At 55.2% G+C, this 9,999-nt stretch overlaps 2 protein-coding genes across 4 annotated transcripts; one reads left to right on the forward strand and one right to left on the reverse strand.

The window, feature by feature from the left end:
* Positions 1-22: 22 nt before the first annotated feature.
* Positions 23-1,862, forward strand: PFDN6 (prefoldin subunit 6). 2 transcript variants are annotated; one of them, XM_010357853.2, is made up of 5 exons: positions 23-98; positions 312-390; positions 619-689; positions 771-895; positions 1,157-1,862. In XM_010357853.2, exons 2-5 carry the CDS (start codon positions 327-329, stop codon positions 1,284-1,286), a joined length of 390 nt encoding a protein of 129 aa, XP_010356155.1. In that variant the 5' UTR covers positions 23-98; positions 312-326; the 3' UTR covers positions 1,287-1,862. The 2 variants fall into 2 exon arrangements, with proteins under 2 accessions (XP_010356155.1, XP_010356154.1); XM_010357852.2 differs by having other exon boundaries at positions 49-98; positions 240-390.
* A 235-nt stretch (positions 1,863-2,097) lies between these two features.
* On the reverse strand, positions 2,098-9,833 carry RGL2 (ral guanine nucleotide dissociation stimulator like 2). 2 transcript variants are annotated; one of them, XM_010357847.2, is made up of 18 exons: positions 9,303-9,808; positions 8,887-9,083; positions 7,492-7,575; positions 7,065-7,243; positions 6,881-6,931; positions 6,495-6,792; positions 5,975-6,226; positions 5,789-5,892; positions 5,597-5,681; positions 5,448-5,516; positions 5,152-5,226; positions 4,474-4,506; positions 4,235-4,356; positions 4,045-4,140; positions 3,851-3,962; positions 3,455-3,745; positions 2,870-2,984; positions 2,098-2,753 (listed from the first exon to the last, which is right to left on the reverse strand). In XM_010357847.2, the coding sequence occupies exons 2-18, from the start codon at positions 9,040-9,042 to the stop codon at positions 2,542-2,544; spliced, it is 2,334 nt and encodes a 777-aa protein (XP_010356149.1). In that variant the 5' UTR covers positions 9,043-9,083; positions 9,303-9,808; the 3' UTR covers positions 2,098-2,541. The 2 variants fall into 2 exon arrangements, with proteins under 2 accessions (XP_010356149.1, XP_010356150.1); XM_010357848.2 differs by lacking the exon at positions 8,887-9,083 and having other exon boundaries at positions 9,303-9,833.
* Between the last annotated feature and the right edge of the window lie 166 nt (positions 9,834-9,999).

The raw sequence follows: 9,999 nt of genomic DNA on the forward strand, positions 1-9,999 counted from the left end.
TCCCATCAAGGGTCAGAAAGACACTTCCGGCGCAGTCTTTTCCCAGCATTCCTCGTTTACTTCCTAGTTTATTACTACTGAAGGAAGAACGTGAATAGGTTAGGATTTCGGTTGAGAGGCTTATGGTCTTGCCTTTCGCCCACTATATCCTGGGAACTGGTTGAAGTCGATACCCGGGACGGGGGGGAGGTGGCGGTGCCCCTCAGGACTGCCTCTCAAGAGTGCTATCATTTCCGCAGGCGAGATCAGAAAAGGGAGCTCAGGTACCTTCCGGAGAGTGAGACGCAGCGCCCTTGTCTCGCTCCCCGTAGGCTTTCATCCCCGCCATGGCGGAGCTGATCCAGAAGAAGCTGCAGGGAGAAGTGGAGAAATATCAACAGCTACAGAAGGGTAAGGGAGCAGGATCGGTGTGGCCTCGCCCAGTGCACTCACAACCCAAAGCCATTACCGAGATACGGTTTGTTGCCCCCATCTGGGCCCTCGCGTGCAGAGACTTTCCCGCTTCAGTACTCTTCCCTATTCACTGACCCGCTGCCCCCATACTTTTCTGCTTCCTCAGATCCATATCCACCTGACTAGAATTGATGTTTCTAATCTTGCCTTTCCTCTTATCCCCAGACTTGAGTAAATCCATGTCGGGGAGGCAGAAACTTGAAGCACAACTAACAGAAAATAATATCGTGAAAGAGGTGAGGGACTGGGATTTGTGGGGCGAGGAGGGAACTGTACTAGCCATGGTTCTGATCACGTATGTCCCATCCCTCCATCAGGAACTGGCCCTGCTGGATGGGTCCAACGTGGTCTTTAAACTTCTGGGTCCAGTGCTAGTCAAACAGGAGCTGGGGGAGGCTCGGGCCACAGTAGGGAAGAGGCTGGACTATATCACAGCTGAAATGTGAGTCTTTATTCCACCACTGTGTGCTGCACCCTGTGATGCAAGTGAACCATTGGACTAGAGGTGTTGAATCATTGCAGAACAGCTCTCCATAGTGGCCCCTAGTCCTCCAGTTCCTCCAACCCCTTCCTTCCCTTTTAACCCCCCTTCTCCCTTCCCTAATCTCAAGTTTTCCACCTATCTCTTTCTTGCGTTTAGCATCCTCCATAGTAAGTCCTACTAATTTCTCCCTTTCTACTTGTCTCCCTTGTCTCTCTTTAGTAAGCGATACGAATCCCAGCTCCGGGATCTTGAGCGGCAGTCAGAGCAACAGAGGGAGACCCTTGCTCAGCTGCAGCAGGAGTTCCAGCGGGCACAGGCGGCAAAGGCAGGGGCTCCTGGCAAGGCCTGACCCCATGGTGGGGGGAGGGGAGGGGAGGGGAGGGAATGAGGCAGCTCTAGGATCTATACTGTAGCTAATAAAACGTAAAAACACCTGGCTGTTTCCTGACCAGGCGCTTCTGTCATATCCCCACAGTCCCTTCCACCTTCACACACACCACCTGTATTACCCCCTCAGGTTCAAACTCTTGCACTTGGAATTTCTTTGTGGCACGATGTTCTTTCTTTCTTGAAAGTGAAATCCTAAATGTCGTCAAACCTACTTCTTGCCTGTATATACAACCCTTAACTTTCCCTCGTCTTGGTTGGCATGATTATTTTGGAAGGGCATTTACAACATAGCATATTGCTAGGGATGTCAGTTCAATTGAAAAAGAATTCACAGTTCTCTAACCTGAGGCCCCAGGATGAAATGTGGTTACCCTCCTTGCCAGCAGCCCTGGCATCTCTATTAGTACTTTTCAGTCTCTGTCTTCCTAGAATTTGCTTGAATGTAGCTTAAACTGACTTAAAATCCCAGCATGTAATGCTTTATGGTATATAAGTCCTCCCAAGTTTCTATGTTATCCATAAAGTTGTTCTGCCATTTCCTTGTCCTAAAATTGTTTTATACACATTTGCAGCAAGGGACTAGTGGTAGAGAGGTTACTGAAGAAAAATTGTTCTGAGGAAATTTTTTCACCAATACCTCACTTACTTTTTGCTCTGTGCATGGGGATAGAAAACATTGTGCCCCTTCCTGTTCCATGGCATCTACCTTCAGCCAATTCCCCACCCCCACTCATAGCAGCCAGTTCATACGCACTACAAGAACAGGGGAGTAGAATTCAGGTAGTGTTTTGGTTTATTATCTTAGTGTTGTCACAGTGATAGAAACCCCCCAGAGTGGGAAGAAGAACTCCTGCGAGGACCTACTTTTTGCCATTTCCCTCTGCCCTGGGGCTCAGAGCCTTGAGGCCTTTGCTTAGCCCTTTGCATATTAGGATGTGGCCAAGAATCAGAAACTGATGCGTTTTTTCCAGCACTACCTGTGTGCTGCACAGGTAGGAAGCTACACACAGGTATCCAACTTGGTTACAAGACACCAGTTCCTACAGGGCTGGATTTCTCAGCTGTCTGGTAAACCAGTGGTACTTCACTGCCCCAGGATGGCTGGCTACCTTTCTGAATTTCTGTCTCAATGTGATACAACTGCCACCATTCAGGATGGCTACCCACATCTGGTATGAACACCATGACTTCTGTAAGCCAAAGGGGCTTCCTCCTCAGAACAGTGCCCGTGCAATCTTCCTCCCTGTGGCCTTGATCCTGGGAAAGGAGCCCCCTCCTCCCTCACTCGGAGGAGTTCCTGAGGCAGACGGGCCACTGGTGACGCCAGGTGTAGCAGCAGAGGACCTTCGCCGCTGCCGCAGGAGGAAATCGTGTGAAGCTCCATCCATGGCGTAGAATACATTAGCCGAGGCTGGGATAGTCAGCTCTGAAGGTTCAGGGGGTGGATGTCAAGCACAAACACAGTCATTCCCCCCACAGCCGCCCAGATGTGGAAGCACTCCACTCTCCTCCCGAGTCTGCCTTTCCCTTGTGGCCTCTGACCTCGCTCCCCTGGCAGCAGCTGTACCAGCTCATACTCTGAAACCACTGCAGAGTCACGATTGTTTTTCTTAAGGACACGACTGATGACACTTGGAGCCTTGTCCTGGCTTGTCACCTGGCAGGACAGGAGACCAAAAGAGCAATCAATCAGCCATGAATTCCCATCTTTCTACCCTTAGCCACTGAACCCAACCACAAAAGGTTACTTGTGTCCAAGGCTTTAAAAGGAACAGGGAAACCCAATATGGTGGCTTCCTATACCCCATAAGCCAGCCCACATGGTGCCCAGTGAAACAGAGCTGCTTGCCTTTGGGGAAACTGCTGTTGATTCTGAAATTTTAATATGGCCACCAAAAGTTTAAGGTGTAGCAACTAATGCAAAATAGCCATCAAAATAAAACAAATTTCAGCTTGTATTGAAGACCAGAGTTTACAAGATAAAATTAAAAATAAATAAAACAACTGCCAAAACCAAAAGTCAAAATTAAAACTACATTCAATTCCATTTGGTTGCCCAAACCTCAGACATTTATAGTCCAACAAGACACCATCCTTCACCCCAACTCCATCCCAAGGCTCCCTCACCAAAATGCTCTTATAGACACTGCCATCTTCCCCCAGCTCCATCTGGACTCGGATGATTCGGCAATCAGAGGCCCCTGGCCCAGATCCCCCTCCCCCATATCCAGTCCCCCCGGAGGCCCCTTCTGCACCCCCACTCAGCGGGGAGCCACAGGAGGCTGAGCGGCGGTGACCTCGAGAAGGCCTAGGGGAGGAGGATGGTGGGGAGAGATGGCTGGGGTCAGCTGGACTGTGCAGGGATGGACTGCTTTCCAGGGCAGAGTCTAGTGACGAGACAGATGGCCACTTCATGTGCTAGGAATAAACAACATGGGACTGGCATGAAGGCAGGGAGGTTAAGGAAGAAACATTTACAGAGTGAGGGTCAGCGTCAAGGTCAGAGTCAGGAGCAGAGCTCACCTGGGCCAGCCGAGTCAGCAGAGGAGCAGGAGTTGTAGGCACCTCATCACCCGCCATACTGGGCCGGTCGCAGGACACAAGCGGGGTAGGGACCCCAACAGAGCCCAGAACCCTACAGTGGCAGGAGATTGGGAAGATCAGAAGAAAAGTGGAAGTTCCAAGTAACCACCCCCCCCAGCCAGTGAATCTCTCACTCTGTCCACTGCGAGATGACCAATGTTGGCCGAAGCACCCGTGGGGCAGGAGGGTCACTGGAACCAGGTGGCTCCACCTCACAGGATACACGATGGCTGGGTTAGGGGGCAAAAGACAGAGCTCAGGACATGACACCAATCCCCTACATCTGGCCAGAGCCCTAGAGTCCCAACCTCACCCGCCAGTCACCTCTGAGCCTCTGTCAGTGGCCGGAGCCCCTGTAGCCACCTCTGGATATCATGGTCAGGTTGGAGGTTATAGCCACGACATTCATTCTGGAGCCGTCGCAACTCAGAAAGGACTGCAAACTCCTGGGAAGAAGCCCTCAAACTGCAGGAGCCAAAACTCAGGGACACCTGACTTTCCCCCCTCCCCTTCCGGGAACATGGATTGGGAAGTCCAGCATCCAGCCCAGGCACTCCACTCACCTTCCTCCGCTTGTCAAAATTGATGTATCCATTCTGCGAGGAAAATGGGGGTGGGGTGAAAGTTCTAACACTACCTTCCAGGCCCCAGAGAGAGAATATCCCCTCTCTTAAACACACACAGCCACATCCAACTCACAATCACTTCCCTCTAGCCTCTCTGACTCTTCCATCCCTCCCTGCCTTCCCCCTCAATCTATCATGGCCTAAGCACTGCACTTGACCCTTTAAATTTAATACCTCAGGTAGACAATGAGTCTGCTTTGCAAATGAGAAGACTGGATAGTATCCAATTGGATAGGATTCCTCATCCAGAGAGGATAAGGAACTTGCCCAAGGTCTCAGTATTTGTTTATTTAACAAACTCTAGCAATAGAGCAGGAGCCCATCAGAAAACCTAGATGTGCTTACGTTTCAGGCACGTTCTAAGCACTTGACAAATACGAATTCATTTAACCCTTACAATAACAGATCAATGTAAATGCTATTTCTAGTTTCTCATTTACAGACCACTGAGGCAACTTGGCACAGAAACAGATCTGGCTTTATCCCACACTCAGCTATTTGTGCCTTATAGCTCCTTGCAAAGGGGGGATCTGTCGGACCCTGCAGCCCACTTGTTACATCATCATCGTGACACACACACACACACACACACACACACACACACACACCACTGACCTCCAACTCATCCTTGGAGGCTGCATCCAGCATCACAAGGTCCTTCAGGAAGGTGCCAAGGTATGGGACTATACCCTGAGGTCAGGGGTCAGGGTCAGACGTGCCTGCCATTGATGTGAGGGTCCTCCGTCCCTCCGCACTTGCCCTCCCCATTGCCTCAGAGAACAGATTTCATTCTCCTTACCCCTCACCCCTCTGTGCCTCCCTTACCCATCCTTCAGGCTGCTCCCCCAAAACATACTCCTCACCCCTTCATAATCACAACCCCCAAGCCCACCACCCAGCTAGTCACTCACCCCACCCCGGGAGCCAGACCTCGGGGCCTTCTTGGAGTGTGGCTCCAGAGGAGACTGCAACTTTACCTCCTGGTGGTGACAAAATAAAGAGACATGGTGGAGCAGTAGGGAGCAGGGAGAGGGGGGAATGCCGCAAACCAGGCTCTCACCTGCACGAGCAGCTCCCGACTCTGGGAATAATTATCCTCCTCGGAGAAAATCTGGCAGAGGCTAGAAAAGACTCTGAGGCTGTCCCTGGGGGAGGGAGAAAAGTGGCCCTGAGGACAGGCCTGGCTCTGTCACCCCCTCTTCCCTGCCTTCTGAGGAACCCCCACCCCAGTCCAATGCCTCAGCCTCCCCACCTGGTTGCTTCCCCCCAGGCTGCCCGAAGCCTGTGGATGGGGCTGGACTGCAGGGCTGACACCACAGCATAAACTGAAGAGAAGTTTCGGAGCAGCCGGCACTCCTGTGGGGGTCAAAGAGAGCTAAGGCTATGGGAGCCCTCTCCGTGCCATAGCCACCCACCGTGGGGCACTCTTCTCTCTCACCTCCGCCACGCGGATCCACTTCTCCAGGAGGCGGGCCCTCTGCGGGGGACGGAGTGGCCGTATGGTCACCTCCCCAGGTCCCTCTCCAGTGGAGGTAGCCCCCAGGACAGAACTAACCACTGCCCCTGCCACCTTGTTGAACTGTGTGACAGTAGCTCGGACAGATGGGCAGAGGTGAGAATGTCCTGGCCGGTCTCTGTGACCCCACAGGCCTCCCAGGCACTGAGAGGGGATCAAATTGAGAAATAGCTCCTGCAGGGTAGAGGTAAGAGGTTAAAGTTCATAGTCAAGTGAGGTCAGCCTTCCAATATTAGGGATCTGAGGATCTTAGGTGGCCAAGGAACCAGAGGGGCACAGGGTTTGAAGGGTAACAACCAAAGGGAAAAAAGGAAAGTCAAAATGGTAGGTGAAGGAGGCTAGGAGCTGGATCAGGAAAAGGTGGAAGCAAGGAAAGGATCTGGAGTCAAGGAGAAGTTAGTAAGGGGTCAGGGGGCATACGGGCCAGAGGTCAGGGTCTCACCGCATCTAGCAGGGTCAGCTGTTCGGCCAAGTGGTCAGCGAGGAACACCAGGACATCCGTGGGGTCAGCAGGGGGATCGCCGGGGAGGGCCAGGGGCTTAGGAAGGTCGGGGGCCTGAGGGTCCACCCGGGACCGGAGGTTGCGGATGAGGTCAGCGCTGCCCCCCCCAACACCCTTCCCTGCTGCATACCCTGTCTGAAGTAAGAAGCTCTCAAGCCGGTCAAGCTGACCCTTGGCCTCAGAGCCAAAATCCTCAGGGTGAGAGGCCAGCCAGGTTGACAGCACAGAGATGGCTACCCTGGGAGAAGGGAATCAGCCAAGGGTGAGAGGTAAAGCTGCAGCCTGGGCAGAGTAGACTGTGAGATTAAGAACCAGGGGTCACTCACTCTGTTGTCCTCTCTAGTTCACCGGTAGGATGAGATTCAAGGGCTTCCAGCCTGAGGGGAAAAAGAGGATCTATCTGTCCATTTTTCCCAAACCCCCAGTGGCCTTAACTATTTTGGTGGGATGTTGGAACTTTAGGAAATCTGGACAGACACTCCACGACCCTGGGTCCCTTGTGACTCTGACCTGTCAGCCATAAGCCCTAGCAAGGCAGGCGTCGAGGTGAAGGCCCGGTGGGTGGCCAGGAAGGCTGACATGAAAGTCCCATCAGTCCCTGATGTCCGGGTATCCAGTAGGTGTCTGACCAGGGCCTTCAGAGTGCCAGCTCGGAGCCGTCGGGAGGAACGCGGGGGAGGCATAGGGACCTGGAGGACACAAAGAGATGATCACCAACCCTTTCTCCCACTCTGCCCCTAGATTTCTGAGGACAATCCCAGACCCAGGAGATGTTCCAGCCTCATTTTTCTGATATTCAGAGAGGGCAAAAGTCTTGGCCTATGTCATACAGCGGAGTCCAGCACTCCAGAACTCTAACCTAGCACTCTGGCCAGAAAGTCAGCCAGAGGAAGGGAAATGAAGAGTCAGAGGTGAGAAGCTAAAGTCATGATCTCACCAAGGGATCAAGAGGTCGATATTGGCGGCTTGTGACAGTAAACACGGCACCATCCTCCTCCTCATCCCAGACGGACACAGGAGCCTGCAGGAGCAAGGAAGGGGAAGTCAGACAGTTCCACACCACCCCCCACTGCCCTCAGCCTTCACCCCAGGTCCTGCTTCTCCCTCTATACCCCTCACCTGTGGTGGCAGGGCATAGTACCAGCGAGTGCGAGGAAGGATGGGGGGAGCTGGTGACCCCAGGTCTCTCCCACTGGGGCCCAGACAGCCCCACCCCAGCCGCCTCAGGGCCCCGGTGAAGTCGAAGGGGCTGCAGTGGAGGCGTGGATGGAGTACAGGAATCCTGATCCTGGAGACCCCCAAAGCCCTTTCCTCCCAGAGCTGAACCCACACACAACAGAGAAGCAGGGTACAAAGAGCAGGAGAGGGAAGCGAGAGGCAGCAAGCCAGAGGCAGAGACTAGGAGTAGCTGTAACCTCGGTTCAGGCCCTGCCGCATGCCCCGCCCCTCCTGGTCAAGGACTAGACCAGCCCAGAGCTTTAGTCCTTCTCAGGCCCCCTTTCACCCTGGTCCCCCGGGTAGTGCCTCCACTATCTCAGCCCTAAGGGACCCCTGAAGGTAGCAGCTCCAATCCCAGTCCAGGAAGGAAAAGGGGAAGTGGGATGATGGGGGCTGGGGGGCGGTAGACTCAGAGAGTCACGTGGCCCCAGTCCCTCCCCCGACCGATCCCGAAAAACCAGCCCTGCCAGTCAACCTGCCCTCACTTAGGATCTGGACCTAGGAGTTCAGGGCCTCGGGGCCCCAAATCCAAAATCTGGCCCCTCCTGGGGCCTGAAATCCTGCTCCTGGCCACCACCATTAATTCCTAATGAAAACAGGTAACCACTCTCTACCCACCCTAGGATCATTCCTCCAGGTCCCAGAACCGTGGCTTCCCAGGTCCCAGGATGGGGGGGGGGGGGGCGTAAAGGGGAGGGAGGGAAGGAGGGGTCACGAAATCTGAGTGTTCCCTCCCCAATCCCAGAGTCAGAGGAGCTGGTTACTGTGGAAACAAACCCCTCCCCGCCAAACAAAAACAACGAGGGAGACAGGGGGCAAGACACGACTGCTCAGAGAAGTAGGCACAGTCAGGCAGGCAGAGGCAGAGGGCCAGAGACCCGCAGGGACAGCCAGCCAGAAGTTCCAGGCAGGTTCCTGCGGGCAGGTCCTGAGTCACACTGACAGAGAACCACAGAGACGCCGGGACTTCCCGCAGCAGAGAAACGGACCGACACCCAGGGAGGTGCGAGAATAACTGAGGCAAGGAGGAGGAGATGTAGGGACCCAGAGACAAGAGAAAAGTGGAGACTTCAGAAATACATCCGCCCCCTACCTCCCACCACCCGCGTCTCACCTCTTCTTCTTCCTCCTCCTCTTCCTCCTGCCCCCCGCCCACGACCAGGCCACCTGGGCCCCCACCCTCATCGGGGTCCCGGCTTCGGAAGCTGCTCAGTACGACTCCCCCTGGGGGGCTCGTGTCCAAAAGCAGCCGCAGGGGCCGCGGGAGCATGGCCGAGTGAAGGAATCAGCGGGGTCGGGCCATGGGGGCGCCTGGGGAGAGACGGGGTGGGGTGGGGGTGGAGAGTCAGGCGGACGCGGGGGAGCCGGGCAGGGAAGGGACGTGGGTGGGTGTCAAGAAGACCGGAAGGGAATTCTGCAGGAAGGCTGGGGGAGGGGGGCAACAGAAGGGTGAAATAGGGTGGCCCTTGGTGCAGTTGGGGGAGGAGGGGGTCACGAGTACGGGGACGCGCAGGGTGCTCAGGCTCTGACCTGCTCGGGAGGGGTGGGGGCAGCGTGGGTCCTGGACCGCTGTTGCCGTCGGTCTCCGGCCCCGAACCAAGTCCCCTCCCCGGCTTTTCCGTACCCCCTTGAACCCCCCCGCTAGGCTCCCGGGTCCTTCCGCCCTTTCCGCTCCCCCCCGCGTCCGCCCGCTCCGAGAGCAGGAGCCAAAAGGGGAAGGAAGTGAGGACAGGAGCCAGAGCCGCGGACTAGGGGAGCGCTGGACGCTCAGGGACCAGGACCCAGGCGCCCGAGTCCCCAGCTCCACTGTCCTCCGCCTCTACACTCGGGGATTCTGGAGACCACGTCGCTCCGCACTGAACTGGAATAAAGATTCCAGTCTAGATTCTAGTCTCCAGCCCCTGGGGGAAGGCAGGAGCAGAATTTGACATTCCCTTCCCCAACAATAACACGGCTAAAACTCCCGCGGGAACCATTTCAGGAGGAGAGAGAGTGGGTCACTCCATCCCCACGGGATTACGCTCCCCACTACAACCCACGAACGCAGCTGACCGAAATCCCGGCCGGGTATTCCGAAGAGCCCTCGGTTCCCGCCCCCTCGGCAGGGGGCGGGGCAGGAAGCAGCCACATCCGGTTCCAGATTCGGCTCTCTGGGGCTTCCGGCGCCGAGGCCTGGGTCCCTGTCGGCTCGGCGTCTCCTCGCGATTGGAGTGCCCTCCGCTTGAGC

Source organism: Rhinopithecus roxellana, chromosome 4 (assembly GCF_007565055.1).
Source record: "Rhinopithecus roxellana isolate Shanxi Qingling chromosome 4, ASM756505v1, whole genome shotgun sequence".
NCBI lineage: Eukaryota > Metazoa > Chordata > Mammalia > Primates > Cercopithecidae > Rhinopithecus > Rhinopithecus roxellana.

Excerpts from the sequence above, each read along its gene's own strand:
- PFDN6 (XM_010357853.2), top strand. The coding sequence starts at position 327 with ATGGCGGAGCTGATCCAGAAGAAGCTGCAGGGAGAAGTGGAGAAATAT. Across the intron at positions 690-770 it reads AAAATAATATCGTGAAAGAG|GAACTGGCCCTGCTGGATGG; the intron begins GTGAGGGACTGG and ends TCCCTCCATCAG. Across the intron at positions 896-1,156 it reads GACTATATCACAGCTGAAAT|TAAGCGATACGAATCCCAGC; the intron begins GTGAGTCTTTAT and ends GTCTCTCTTTAG.
- RGL2 (XM_010357847.2), bottom strand. The coding sequence starts at position 9,042 with ATGCTCCCGCGGCCCCTGCGGCTGCTTTTGGACACGAGCCCCCCAGGG. Across the intron at positions 6,793-6,880 it reads GAACTAGAGAGGACAACAGA|GGTAGCCATCTCTGTGCTGT; the intron begins GTGAGTGACCCC and ends CCCTTCTCCCAG. Across the intron at positions 2,754-2,869 it reads GCTGCTGCCAGGGGAGCGAG|AGCTGACTATCCCAGCCTCG; the intron begins GTCAGAGGCCAC and ends CTGAACCTTCAG.